The sequence below is a fragment of the Taeniopygia guttata genome, chromosome 3 (assembly GCF_048771995.1).
Source record: "Taeniopygia guttata chromosome 3, bTaeGut7.mat, whole genome shotgun sequence".
Lineage (NCBI taxonomy): Eukaryota > Metazoa > Chordata > Aves > Passeriformes > Estrildidae > Taeniopygia > Taeniopygia guttata.
Window position 1 is genome coordinate 53827204 of NC_133027.1, and position 15431 is coordinate 53842634.

The 15431-nt window shown below is 37.1% G+C and overlaps 1 protein-coding gene across 1 annotated transcript; it reads left to right on the top strand.

Moving 5' to 3' along the window:
* Nucleotides 1-7403: 7403 nt before the first annotated feature.
* CENPW (centromere protein W) lies at nt 7404-15185 on the top strand. The gene is made up of 3 exons (XM_004174217.6): nt 7404-7621; nt 12374-12487; nt 14129-15185. The coding sequence occupies exons 1-3, from the start codon at nt 7532-7534 to the stop codon at nt 14153-14155; spliced, it is 231 nt and encodes a 76-aa protein (XP_004174265.4). The 5' UTR covers nt 7404-7531; the 3' UTR covers nt 14156-15185.
* Nucleotides 15186-15431: the final 246 nt, after the last annotated feature.

The following is a 15431-nucleotide window of genomic DNA, read 5'->3' on the forward strand; positions in this document are numbered from 1 at the left end:
ATTCATTCATTCTGTGTTTTTATGGTATTAGTTTTGTTATAATTGTATTTGTGCTGACGCAAGAGGTGTGGTTTCCATCTTAAAATAGATATTTTTCTTAGCTTTGTGGAAGTTAAGTTACCCTATGTAAGTTCAGGTGGGGAGCTTGAATGCGGCTAGAAAATCAGTATTGCTCCTCTGTTTACTAAACTAGTTCTTCTGTCTGTGGCACTTTAACATACATTTATGTACTTCTTAACAACATGCTTACACAGTCATGTGGGGCAGGAGAAGAAAACTTGATATGGCTTCCCGTCCCCACAGTCACTATGGTTATTCTTGGGTGTAGTGGGCTACGGCTCTGATGCAGTCTCTTACAGCAGAGAGCAGCATCTTGCCTCTGTGCAAAGCTAAAGCTGCTATCTTTTAGTTTTATTAACCTGAGGCATTACATCCTTGCTGTTTTCCTTTCTGTCAAGCACTGTTTGAAAAAAGTGTATTTGTTCTGTACCGAAAGAAAAAGATTGTATCAGCAGTTGTTTATTTACAAAACTGTGGTCAAAGTTACATTTATTTAAATAATACTTATGGTGTTGTTTTACATTAAAAAAGTATATACACTTTCTTTCACTCACTAAACTACCACTTCAATTTAATTGCGTATGAAACTGCAAATGTTTCTGTCCCCAGAAGGCAGAATGATTCTAAGCTACTGAAAGAATTTTTAGCTCAATGGATAATTAATCTTTGAAGCTTCTTTCTAAATTCTATATATCAAGATATTAAAAAAAAAAAAACAAAACAGACCTGAAAATACATTCCCAATAATAAAATTAGCAATTAACTAGCCAAAGGGAAAAGAATTCAGTAATTCCTGTACTTCAGCATATTCTCTGAAGAAGTACTTTTCCTTCCTTTATGCTACAGCAGCAGCATTTTAAAACTTTCCTTTTGGTACCTTTAGAAAACTACTGATTCACAATGCAATCTGGAGGAGTTTCACAGGGGTTAATATTTTTCTAATAATTGCTCTAAAAAAGGTTGTTTGTGAATTTGCAGAAAGCATGACTGAGTCAAAGACATCTGCATACTCAAAAAAATTTGAGCATTTCTGTAATGACGGAAAATAAAGAGTAATGCCGTAGTTCTCTAGAGTGCTTATTTTTTACTAATACAAGCCTACTGTTTTCAATCACTTTTCTTCACAGAAAAAAATAGGTATTTGAACTTTGCATCCCACTCTCAATAGTTTATATTAGATCATTAATTTCTTAACATAATTTTGAAGACAAATGATTTCATGTCTGCTTGCTAAAGAAAGCAGATCACTGAGGAACCATTTGCAGTAAACTGGCATATATTATATTACTTCATTCTCAGGTGACTGTATATTCCTTTTGGCAGTTAATAAATAACTTCTGAAAGTCTTCATGGAAAAAACACATTTTGATTACAGCCTATTTGAATTACTTGTGTTTTATCTGAAAAGTTTTCTTTTTTGACTCCCTTATTAATTACAATGGTAAAAGAAATAAATAAAAAGTACTTATTTTTCTCCTCCTGTCTTCTTGACAGCACAATACATGCCAACACTGAGGTCTAATGGCAATTCCTGCTGTAGTATATGTATTATTCCATGCACTCTGAAGGCAATCTTTACATTCCTGCTTCCTTTCAGTGGCCACTCTTCTTTTTTTCCTATCATGTTCACATATAACAGTAATGTTATGGCTTGGCTTCTGTCCCAAAAAGTGTGATTTAAGTGATCAGCAATCTGTTCACCTCATCTGAAACATAACCTCTCTGTTACTTTGTTGTTTCTCTTTGAATTTAGTTTGCTGAAGTCTGTCAGCAGGGTTATTGGGGCAAACCAGGCACCAGGCAAGCATCCCGCTGGCTATCACCTACCATTTATTAATTTAAAAATATAATTAACTGTATTTGTTTTTTGACCTGAGATATACATGTGATCAGTTTTCTAACTGGCTTTAATGTCAACAAATATGCATATATATCCCTTCTTTTAGTACATTCATGGGGTATGTAGTCAGTACCAGGCAAGAAGTGGGTATTTTTCATTTACATTGGCTTAATAACCACTTCCACCTCTGCTTTAGGAGAGCTGAGGATTACTGACAATCTGAAACATCAGCAAAAGATTAAGTTTTTGCTTCAGATGTGGATATCTCAAATTGTGATCACCCATTTTTCTCTGCAGCTGTGGCCAGGAAAGAGATAGAAAGTTACACAACTAAGCAGACCATTCCATAGCACATCATTTTGTGTTTCAGAGCTGACATAACCCATGGGAAATTAATGAAGAGGTGGGAAAATGCTGTTGCATATCACATTTCTAGAGCTTGCTTTCTGACTGAGGAAGAAGTCAATAGGTGAAAAACATGGTCCCTGTGAGAGATGGGGCTAAATGATGTTTTGTGGTCTCCTTTTTCCTCTGTTTGTAACACTTTTGCATAAAATATGTATTTCTAAGGCAGCGAAGACTCGTTTTTCAGAATACTGTCTAGGTTTGCAAAAGTTTCCAATAGAAGGGGATATTTTTGGCAGGTCTGGGTTAGCTGATCAGAGCACAGGTGCTGGAAGATCGTTCTGGTTTTTATGTAGTCACTGTAAGCATGACATCTGAAGAGAATAACAACACTCTGTTCCTTCTGGAATTTGGGGGAAGAAATAAGACTGGCATTAAATGGGTGTATTAGATCTGAGAGCAAAACACAAAGAAAGTACAAATCTAAAAAAAAAATGAGAAAAGTTACATGAACACAGAAAAAGTGGGTATTTGAAGTAATTTTCTTTTTGGTGTAATTTATTAATCTTTATGGTATACATTGAGAACACATAAAATAATAATTTTCCTCTTACATAATTTAATAAAGTAATGGGCAGTTATAGCAATGTGATCTGCATCAAATTACTTCAAAAGCAGTGAAACTGATACACTTTTAGCTGATGGCATGTGACATGCACAAGGAATATCTCTGAAGGTAAGAGTGATTGCTGAGCTGTGATTTATATGCTTCAGTATGAATGACATCCATTTTATGAATGCAATCAAAGCAGTCACAACAGACAGATGGTGTCTGGCCTGTGGAAGTCAAGTGACTTCAGACAGGTTCTTAGAGCCTGATATACAGAGGGCTGATACACAGAATGCCCTGAAAAATGAAACAGCAGCTTAAATTGTAAACCTTTAAATCAGCAAATAGTCACAATTTCAAGTATAATTTATTATGTTTTGCCCTTGTTTTTTAGTGTTCTGGGCCTGAAACACAGATAGAAATAGAACTAAAAAAAAACCCCAAAAGTAATGAAAATCGATTCTAGAGAATTCTCTCCTTTCTTCATGAAAATAAAGGCTAATACCAAACAGAGTTTTGACTAGTATTTATTACTACAATTATTGTTATTACCTCAGTAGCGACAGCCACAAGACAAGTGTTCCCTGCTAAAATTGCCATTTTCCCCTTCTTTTTCAAGAAAGAGGTTTTCTTAAGTTCCACACAGGAGAAGAAAACATACAATTTGCTCCTTGGTATTATCTCTTTTCCTGTTTCTCTACAAAAGTATTCAACACACCTGAATTATCCAACAGAAAGAATATACAAATGTAACAGGAGAGTCAGTCTGTATACCCTAATCACTATGATCAAGCCTATCAACTTCACTATAAAGTGTTTACATTTGCTGAATTGTTATGTTCTGGTTTAGAGGTATCTTTTCATCACCAAACAAAACATCAAAAGATTTTAGGTTTTGACATCCATATCCAGGATATGTTTCAAAGTCTTTAATCAACCACTGAACCTGGATTATCATCAGAAAGTATTAAACAGTCTCTACCTGAATACAGAAGAAACTGATGGACCTCCGACTTGGAGAGAATTTATAAAATGTGATTATTAATTTCAACATATAACACTCCCTAAATGGAATTCTTCAGAAGTTTTGGAGAAGATTGACTGTAAAATTATAATTTGATGAAGAGCTGATGAAGAATTTGAAGATAATGTCAAAATCCAGAAACAAAACAGTTAAACTAATAGTTATGAAGTTCAGACTGGGAGAACAAATTTAACAAGTTTGGATGTGCTTACAAAAGTTTTGGGACAGAAAGGAAACATGGCTTTTCAATTTCATTTCCAAATATTACCCTTATTTCGATTTACAGTGCACCAGAGCAATGCATGAAATTAGTCTTTAAATTCATCTCTTTCCTTACAGAAACAGAAAGCTAAATGTTTACTGGTTTGCGGTTCAGCAGTGATGGCCCCAAACTTGGCCTCTTTTTAGCCACTGAAATGTATGGAAGTGTTTTCAAGAAACCCACATAATCTGGAAACAAAAGTGACAAAATAATGTCACTGAAATTGCCTGTGTTAAAAAAAATTAAAATAAATAAAAAGGAAATGAAAAGACTGTTTTCCTGCAGAAGTCAGACCTAGATGGTACTATTTTAATTGCTGAAATGTCCTCACTCTAATCATCGGTCCCAGATGATGCCTTTAGTTCTAAAACACAGCTCAGCATTGCTTGAAAACTGGGAAGATATTGTGCTGGAGCTGAAGTTCACAAAATGAACTAACGTGTTTAAAAACTGCAATTGCTAAAAAGTGGAAAAATATGACCTTATTTGAAAACAAACATTATTTGAAAACAAGGCAACTGCTTCTAGAAAATTAATTCAAAACTCCTGCAGCTTTTGAACAGGTAAAATATGAAAATCTGCCTATAAAGCATAGAATTGCCTTTTTCATAAAGCTGCATGAAAATGAAAAAATTAGCAATTTCAATAATACTTTCAAAGAATTAATTTAAAATACATTTTTCATTATTCTTTTACTTATTTAAGTATTACTTAGTATTATAACTGAACATTATGGATTCTATCAGAAAGACAGAAAACAGTCATGTTCAAAATCAGAAATACGATGAGACTGTAGTTTTCTGATTCATTGTAATCTAATCATTAATCCTTGTGTTAATACAGACCACATAACTGAAACAGTTGTGATTTTTAAAAGAATTTATTTAGTAAATTTATAAAATTATTTTTGTCCTTTGCCATGCATAATATATAGAACTAAATTTTTTTCTTTTTCTACAATATTTGCGTATTAAAATTAAGCTACTAAAATAATATTTACAGCAATATTTATTGGTAAATAGCCTAAAATGTAAATTCAAGCAGAAATCTGAAATACTGAATTTCATGTTTTTTCAGTAAATCATAACCTATAATTTACATACATTTAATTTATTACATGTACATTTGACTTCTGTTATCAATTGTTTGAAGTAACTATTGTCATTTTTTCAAAACCTAAGAAGTAAGGAAATCTGGTAAATATGTAGATTTGAGCCAGCACTTTAAATTACTATTTTCTGTGGCTAAAAACAACACCAAAAAACCCCTAGTCCACTAGAAATATAAAACCATCAAACCAACAAAACTCTAACAGTATTACATTTAATAGTAGATTTCATTATTCAGTCATTGTCTACATAGCAAGCACATGACTAAAAGATACAATTACTAGTGTTGAGTCTCAGTATCTGTTGTTTTATGCAGGTCACTGCACAGTTTCAAATTTGTGTGGTGTATTTTAATAATTTTAACACAGTAGAGTAGTGTTAGTTTTAGACCTACAGTAAAGGCACCTTTGCAATTCCTACAGTTTGTAAAATGCTTGCCCATACCAGTTTTCCACCAGGAGTGCGAGATACTAAGGCCCAGTTCTCAACCCACGTAAGGTCCAGTGGAACTACTGATCTATCCCAGCTGTAGGTTTGAATCTGTTGACATGATGAGTTACTGCTGATCCCGATGCAAGTTTCTGTGTGTATATTATGAGCATTACAGTATATGACCCTATCTAGCTCCTGAGTCAGAGCCGTTCAGTTAACCAAAAAACCCCCAAATGTTTACTTGTAGCAGTGCTGCTGAGCCATTAACTGTGACTATTATTAAACCGTACTGTACAAAAAAGTTCTGCATGTTAGCGTCCTTATTCTTTCACAGAAAAAAATGTTAAGACCCTGACTTTAAGATCAACATTGCTGTTGACGATTAATGGCAAGTGACAGTCAGAACTGAAAGAAGAAAGCATCATTATCAAATCTCTTACAGAGTATGAAGAACTGGCAAATCTTAAATTCTCTCCTGCTGTCAGATATCATACTTCTATCTGGACTACATTTTGTGCATATTGTAAAATTAACTAAAATACTAAATCATACAGACTTAAGAACATACTTCAACAAAACTGATTCATATCTGGGTGCTGGTATTTTGAATATATTAAGACGATATATTTATCTTATCAACATTTAAACTTGCAAGCATCCCATAGGCCAAAGAAAATAAAACAACCCTAATAAATATGCTGAAAAACCCCATACCTCAGTATGAAATCCTGACCCCTTCTCCAACTAAGTACACACCGTCCAAACACACTGAGAATGCCAAGCTACAGGGGCCCCTCTGTGGGGAAGCCCGTATTTCAGTCGGCAGCATCCGTCAGCTACAGCAGGAGCGCAGGGACAGATGCTGGAGGAAGGATGACACAGTGTAGGGACAGATGCTGGAGGAAGGATGACACGTAAAGTGGTGGCCAATTTCAGAACCACTGTGTGCTTCTCTGTACGAATAAGTCAATGCCATACGTGTACTAAGGCAGGATTTTGTCCGTATTTACGCGTAGAACACAACTATCACTCTAGGCTCGTTTCAGTGTGAGATTATGGTGCTAATTAGGCTCTTGGTGCCGCAGTACTGCCCCATCTCCCAGCAGGGCCACACAGTCTAAGTGGGGCAAAAGCGTGCTGTACAACTGACTGGGCTGCTGCGGCAAGGACACACCAGCACACGGGGGCACGATCGCCAATTCCAAACCCACCGCCCGAGGCTGGCTGAGGCAGCGCCGCGCCGTGCCGCTGACCCGGCCGCCCTTCCCGCGCGCCGGGCAATTCCCTCACGGGCAGCGGCCGCTCGAGGGCTCGGGAACGGCACTCCGGGAACGCGCGCTCCGCTCCCCGTCCTTGTCACTAGCAAGGCCTGGGTGGAGTGTCAGCAACTCGCTACAGCCAGGCCTAAGCCAGCTCTCGGTTCGCTCATGAGGGAAGCGGACCGGCACAGAGGGGCTCGCGAGGAGAACCGGCCGTGGCGGTGTCCACCAGGACCCGCCTGTCCCTGGAACACCTGCTCGGGGAGCGCCTTTCCCCGCTCGTGCGCCACCCGGCCGGCGGGGCCGGCGGGACGCTCTCCGCCAGGCTCTGGGCGGCTCGGGAAGCGCGGCCGCGGCCCCGCGCGCGGACCCCGGGAAAGCTCCGGGAGGGCCGGGCAGCGGCGCGAGCGGCGGCGGGGGCGGGGCGCGGCGCGGGGGCGGGGCCGCGCGCGGCCGTTGGGAAGTTGCGTCACGGCGGGCGCGCGCGGCTGCGCGAGGGCGGCGGATTCGAACGGCGCAGGGAGCGAGGGCGGCGCGGGATCGGCGGGAGGAGGAGGAAGGAGAGGAAGGCAGGCGGGAGGAGGAGGAGGATGAGGAGCACGGCGCCCCGCGGCACTTTGCGGAAAATTATAAAGAAGCACAAGCCGCAGTTACGCCTGGCGGCCAACGTCGACCTGCTGGTGAGGAAGGAGAGGGGCGAGGGAGAGGCGAGGCTGCGGCTGCCCCGGGGAGTCCGGCGCAGCTCCTGCTTCTGGCCACGGCGGCAGCCGCCGCTGCGCTGCTGCTCCGGGGGCAGCCGGCCCCCAACTGGGACGCTTACTCCCTGAATGTTCTGGCCTGTGCCCCCTGGAGTGCTCTGTGTGTGGCGGGATGTCCAGTTACTTCTGCAGGGACCCGCAGGCAGGGGGGAGGCAAAGCTTGGAGGGACAGACGGTTGGTCTGTGAGAAAACAGGGATGAGCAGAGATCGCCGCTTTGCTGATGGCTGCTGTAGTGTAGCTCTTCGACAGAGACCTTGGGGATTCAGGGGCGGGCTGATGCATGGCTTTTGTGCCACTATGTCCACACTGATGTTCACAGAGTTTGGTGTAGACACCGAGAAACAGCAGTTTGGATTACCTGGCTGCTAGATGCCGGTGTTTGTGTAGGGCAGTTCGGGCGTACAGGTAGTCAGTTGAGCTGTGGTCAGTGAGTTGCTAAGCTGCTATGGCACCTTGAGTGCGCTCACATGTTTTTAGAAGGTCATCTAAGTCGACTCTGCCCTAAACTGTGAGATGACAAGTCTTGTTAGTAATCCAGTAAGGTGTTGGGGTCCTAATCACGGTTAAAAATGCCTGCCAGAAAGGTGCGGATAAAAGATTTGCAAGTTTGCAAAAACAGGCCAATAAAGCTGATTTGCTGCTGACCTGCTCTAAGGGATTTGTAGCACAGGTAGGGTTTGTCTCACCAAGAAATTATTTGACTACAGGAGGGAAACCTGAACTCAAGAGAGCTTGTGCTAGTTGCTGTATTGAAAAAAAAAAAAAATCATAAGAAAGATGCTCTTTGAAATAACTTAGTAGACTTAACTTGCTGGACTGTGATATCCTCTTGTTTACAAATGTATGTGGCTCTCAGTGCATTAAAGCATTAACACTAGTATGTTGTATACTGGTATGGGCCCTGACTTGAGTTGTAAGTCCACGCTTTGTATGTGTATAAAAATTGTATCTTGCAGCATCTTGCAAGTTGGTATCTGGATATATGAAGCTAAATGTAAACATATAAAATTAAAATAAATAATATGAGATTAAAATGAATTAAAATGGCAATTACTTGAGAGTATTTAGATTTGAATGCAAACATTAAATATTTTTCTAATGGAGTGGAGCTAATAAAAATATGATCTCTTCCTGATGTTTTTGCTGCATTTGGATTTTTTTATGGACTAAGGACCTGGCCTCTTGCTACTCATGCTCAGACCTACTCAAAGCTTTACTCTGTGGAATGCAGTAGTCAACTAATCAAATGCACACAATCACACTCTTTTTTTTCAATCCTTGGTAACAGCTGGTCTGTGTTTCCAGAGTAATGAAAATTTGGCTTCAAAGTAGTGTGCTGTCTGAAAAGGGGTAAGTGGGACATCCCTCCAAACCTTGGCTTTTGGTTCCCATCTCTTCCTGGTCCTGGCACTAAAGTTCTTTGAGCTGCAAAGACAGTCAGTGAATTGAATTCACTGAAACCAATAAACAACAGCAATCAGATCCAGCTTAAAATATGGCCATGCAAATGTTCATTGCAACACAAAGGATGAGATCAGAATAAATTTTAATAATGTGATGTAAACTTAGATTATCTCTTCTGGTGATGTCAGATTACACAGCTTTTATATTACAAGGCTTGGCTTTTTTATTTTACCTTTAAACAAGAATGTCCAGGTGTGGTGGTTTTCCATGATGTTCTTCAACTAGGCTTGTGTCTAACAGCTCTTTCACTCTTTATTTCCATGGCTAAATAATCAACACAGCTGAAATTATACCTCTTTTATGGGAAAAAAAAAAAAATTGGTGAGTTTATTGTGTAGTAAGACAAGTAACAAATTTTTAGTATGTTTTCTAGTGACTGTGTTATTCTCTGCAAACCCTGTAAGAGTGATTAGATGGCATACATCAGAAATTTATATAGTAGCTGTCTTAACAAGATGGAGCCATATACTTTTTGAGCAGAGCTTATTTCTTCTTGAGGGAAGTAGGAGAAACGTACTAGTTCAATTTCTGGGCTATCTTCCAGAATGATCCATGCTTTATGTCTTGAATGTATTGCAGTATGTGCCCATTTCAATAAATTGGTCTGCCTGCCTTAGGAGAAAATAAGATTGCTTTCTTTTTCCCCTAACCTTCAGTGATTATTTGCTTGATAAACCAATGTCTTCTTACGTGATTGTAACAAGTTTAAAAGGCATAAAAATTCAGAAAATTTTGTTAAATACTTGGAGGAGGTTGTTTCTTCACTTTTGATCAAGTCTCTTCTTGAAATCTGAAGCTTTGTCAGAACCTGTTTCTTAGTGTTAACATCTATCTCTTTGTGCGGTGTAGCTATCAAATTTCATTAGCCTTTTCTTAGGAAGATGTTTGATTTTGTTTTTGTTTTCTTTCTTTTTTTGTTTAAGGAGTATGATAATATCTTTGGGTAAAGAGATGCAAATCCTGTTTTAGGTTTTTTCAAGGCTCTTTTCAAAGATAAGAGGAAATGATTTTAGTACTGAAGTTCAGATATTTCCCCAATGGTTAGAGAAGAAAATATGCAAGCATTGTTCTAGCTTGCAATAATAGAAGAAAAGCAGGATCTCAGGTGCTTCTTGTATGCTAGAACAGCACATGTGTTTCCATTGCAGGAAAAGCTTAAAATATTGCACTGAATGGTCTCTTTTTTTAATTGGTTATCGTCACAGAATAATTAATAAGTGTACATTGAAAGTGAAATATCAGTCTAAAGAATTGTTTTGAAGTTACAGCAGTAAAACAAAATTACAGTGATTGTCCATGCTATTCCTGAGTTCTGTTGAACAGGTGTATGGAAGTTGCTGTGGATTTTTTACATATGTGTAAACAGTGCTGTGGATTTTTTACATATGTTCTTAAGATTTTACAGCCTTTCTTTTCTAGAAAGTAAGCATTCAGTTTTGTAAGGTGAATTTCATAACTAGTTAGTTCAAAACTGTTTTTAAATTTTATGCGGAAGGACAATAATTTAATATGTAGTAAAGCAATGTCCTTAAATATGGTATTGCTTAGTTACTTGCCAGTAACTGTCCTAGTCATGGTATTCAGTCATTCTACCTTTCACTAGCCTTTCTCAATTGCCTTGAATAACCTGGATTATTTTCACCTGTGTGCTCTGTTGTGAAATGTTCCAATTTTAGTTATGTGATTGTTTAAATCTATTGGAGTACAGGGGAAGCTTCTCCACATGCAGCAATTCACTTTGAAAATAGGAAAAGAAAAGTACAGTGATTTTGAGAGAAGATGCAGTTTTATAATGCAATTTTAAAATTAATGCTTTTGCCTTAGGAATCTCAGAGCAGGTCATGCAAATGTGGAAGCTTTTGTTCCATCTCTCACTTCTCCTTCAGGTTGTTTCCAGAAATTTAATCTCCATGTTGATAAGTTTAATAGTGAGAATTCTATTGTTGGACATTATTGGAGATAACTTCAGTGTGAATAATTAAAGACTGGTTCTAAAATGGCTCTTATGTGAAATAAATCTGCAGGCACGTGTGCTTTTTGTGTAGTAGGTGCTTCCAAATGATGTTAAATATTATGTAAATTTATCTATTGCACTCTGACTTAATTTAGTTGAGGCTATTAAAAAAAACCACCTAAACTGCTTGTCATATGAACAAGAGTTCTTGTGACAGGAGCATGTAACAGATTCTTCGTGCTGCAAACCCACTGCCAAAGTATTTCTTTTAAGCTCTTAATTTGTAACTTTCCATATTATATTTTTCCAGGCTTTACAGAGAAGTATGGCAGAATAAATGCATCACCTTATTAATATAAATCAAATTTTCATGTGTTTCAGTAATATTTTTCCAAGCGCTTGATTGAAAAAGTCTATTTGTACACTTTATGTAGTTTGTAAGTTTAATTTACAAAGGTGTAATTATCAATTTTTCAGATTGGGTTATTAAAATAGTTGACATAATGCCTGTATAATGCTAGAAGTTTGTCTTGTAGGTTAATTACCACACAAATGTGCTATTCTCTGGCAGTTTTAGTCCAAGCTGGAGCAGTTTCTTCCTTGCCTGCTGCAATTTTTTCCTGCTTCTGTATTAGCAGATCAGTATTCCATACAGAAAGGAATACTGCCTGACCAGTTCTTTTAATATAAAAAAGCTAAGTGATGAGCTGGGAAAAAATGGATGCAACCTCCTGACACTGGAGAATTCCAAGTTCTGGAGAAATTAATGTCAATGTCGCTTTACACTGGAAAGGGGCAGAAGTCCTTGAACTTGTCTGTAGTCCTTATCTGGTGGTAAGGCAGGAATGAATTTGCTGTTCATAAAAGTCGGCTGTTGTAGTCACTGAAAACTAGTTGTATTTACTAGTAAGCAAAAAGGCTCCTTATTCTCTGATGTTTGTGTTTACATTTGATTATTAAAAACTGCTAATAAAAATCAAGGTCAGTTGTGGTTTGCGTGATGGTTTCTAAAGCACTTCTGTAATTTAAGTATACTAAATTTAAACTCTGTTTACAAGAATCTTGCATGAAGGGAATATCTTGGAAATTTACTGAGGCTTGAACTGAGTGATAAATTTTTTTTTCTGAGAATACCTTTCAGGAATTTGGAAGCAGTATAATATGCAAATTTCCTGTTGCAAACAATGAATTTTTAAAAAAGCAAACTGTGTTTAAACAACTTGAATAATTTTTTTTTTCTTCTCTATTTTAAAGGTTCATTTGAGTTTCTTATTGTTTCTCCATCGGCTAGCAGAAGAAGCCAGGACAAATGCTTTTGAGAACAAAAGTAAAACAATAAAACCTGAGCACATCATATCTGCAGCGAAGGTATTAACACACTTCTAATATTTTTCATTTTTGTAAAATGTATTATGACAGCATATACAGAAGATTTCTGTGTTAAAGTGGATATTTGATTTATAATCCAAAATCTATAGACACTTAATATTCTTTGTTCATCACTGACATAATTTACTGTTACCAAGACAACAAATTAACTCTCCTTGCCCTATTAAATATTACCCATTTTTTCTTGATTATTCCCTGTTTAAAGTCATAATTTCAGTATATGACTAAGTCTGCAAAATGGTCTACCAGCAAGCCTTCATGGCATGGAAGGCAGTCCAAAGTTGGAGGATCCTTATTTCAGCTGATAATACATCAAGGAAGCACGCTGTCTTAACTTCAGTGATATAAGTGAAGCTTTGTGGAACAGATGAGAAATAGTTCAGTGAGGTTCATATACCTTTCTTACATCTTCAGTTCTTACCTGCTTAGTCTGAAATAAGTTCGTAGTGGATTCTGGCAGCATTGTTTGGATACTTCTTGAACAAACAGGTACTTTGTGTGATGTATTTGGCAAGAAAAGAACTAAAGGAGAATTAGACTGTGGATTGTTATATGGGTAGTTCAGCATAACAAAAATTGCTGTATGAATATCTGTGAAAAAGGAATTTGCTGCATTGCAAAGCATGGAGAGTTTTGTTTACATGCAAAAGAAGGGAAAAGGGTAGATGTTACGCAGCTTTGTCTCTCTAGAAAGAATTAGTGTCAAAATATGACTGAAATCCTTTTACTATTCTGTAACTCATTTCACTCTCTAGGATATGTCTGCTTTACCTTGTCATGAAGGAATTCAGTCTCTTTATTTTATCTCTTTAATCACCTTCTGCTGAGCAAATTGGGAGGACAAAATTTGATGTTATCTGATATTTTGGTCCTGTGGCCTCTGTTTATCTTCACTATTTTTTTCCCTTCTACTGAAAGGTTTAGTTTTATACTTTTCTATTACTATAGTGACAGAAACATATACAGGATATGTAGAGTAGCCAAGTAAATGTTGCAGTTGGAGTCTTAAGACAATTATGGTTTCTTTCTAACTGCGATCATAGCACTTTTTGAACATTTTTGTGCTCCATTTATTTTTTTAAGGTGGAAAGAAAGGAAAAACTGCTTATATTTTAATAATTTTACTTAAATAATCCCACTTGGACTTTGAAGTTCATTTTTCAAATTAAACTCGAAACCAAAAGATGTCCTTCCAAAGGTCTGTGTGCTCTTGATATAAAAAGAAGTGAGGCATTGCAAACAAAAATTGAGCATAAGAGCTGTATTATTGCAAACCTTATTTCTTGTTTTTGTCTAGGCCTAACAGGGTAAGAACTTCAAGGAATGTACTGATGGCTCGAGAGTACTATTGCCATTTCACAGCATTAATTTTCAAAATAAGCCTTTTATTTTACAAATTCTTGCTTATGAATGTTCTTGCTTAAGAAAAAAAAACTCAAAATTGAAATCTTTCTATATACTTTTGCTTTATTTCTGATATTTTTCCTAGAGTATTACCCTTTGCAACACAGCTCTTGGAAACAGATTGGTTAGATGAACCTTTGATCTCAGTAGCCTAGTGTTTTGAATCTCTTGTCTGCTGCCTGAATTGTATTGATAAATATACTTTTTTCTTTTCAGGTTATTTTAAAGAAAAGCAGAGGCTAGAAAACAGACCACTGGAATTTTAAAACACATTTTTCAATGTTTTCTAACTAATTTGAGTTACACTGTGAACAGTTTTAGCACTTGTGGAACCTATGTAGTTTTCTTGACATCTATCTCCTGACTATCTTGCTGTTTCTTAAAAAAAAAAAAATTAAAAATCTTAAGTTGTGTATTTTCGTACACTTCATGCATAATTTTAATTTATGTGTGTCACTTGTCACTTAAGACTTTTGATGTACCTTATTTCATAATGATGGAGGAATGTTTGTACCATAGATACCCTATGGTACAATGCGGCATTTATTATTAAAAGTGTGAAACTTCTTAAGGGGAACAGTAGTTAAAAAAAAACACCAGCGCAAGTTTCACTAAATCTACTATAGATTGTGCAGTTCATAGCAGGTTTACTAATTATGGCTTTCAAAATTATGGCTTTCAAAACAATCACTGTAGAAAGAAGTGTATTAAATACCTTGTCTTCAGTTTATTTATAAATGTCTTGATAATTTTGAAATTACTTTGAAAAGTAGGTTGAAACTTCTGTGTTCTGGGGAAAGAATACATAGTTGGTATTTTAAATCACGGTTTGAACTGTTAAGCTGATGTGTTTGATGTGGTATATGAGACAACTTGGTGATCTGTAATTAATTTGGTGTGGGCAGATACACAGGTTATGGAAAAGGAAAGATCTGGCACAGCTGAAGTTTTCAAAGTTAGATCTTGTAAAAATAACAAAGATAAGTTAGCATGAGTGCCAAGCTATTTCCTTCTCTCTTTTGTGTGTCATGCTAACTTGTCAAAAGTTTGGAATTGTACATTATATAAAAATGTCTTCTTAAATTCAGATCATATTCTGTTGCTATTCTGATATTTGTAATACTTTCCTGAACACTTTGCTTAATAAATATATTAAAGTTATAGACAATTTTACAGTTTGAGCTGATAATGCAGTTTAATGGAATATATGGTAGCTGATCCTTGATATGCACACTGAGCTGTTCTCAAAATAAAAAAATCTTTACAAGTGGTACGTATTGAGTAGTCTAATTTTGTTTGACAAGTATATTCTAGAAACTTAGCAAAAAAATCTATTTTAGAAATATTTTTGTAGTCTAAAGAAACTGTAGCAATGCCAATACTTAAAATTACATGTCATGTCCATGTACTTTTTAAAATGCTGTATAACCTTTGAGAAGTCATCCTCTTCCAGTATGCAGAAAGGAAGGAAGCATTACTCTCCTGCTTTACTTGACTCACAGAGCTTAGTGCATTCAGC

Excerpts from the sequence above, each read along its gene's own strand:
- CENPW (XM_004174217.6), top strand. The coding sequence starts at position 7,532 with ATGAGGAGCACGGCGCCCCGCGGCACTTTGCGGAAAATTATAAAGAAG. Across the intron at positions 7,622-12,373 it reads CGGCCAACGTCGACCTGCTG|GTTCATTTGAGTTTCTTATT; the intron begins GTGAGGAAGGAG and ends TCTATTTTAAAG. Across the intron at positions 12,488-14,128 it reads ACATCATATCTGCAGCGAAG|GTTATTTTAAAGAAAAGCAG; the intron begins GTATTAACACAC and ends TTTTCTTTTCAG.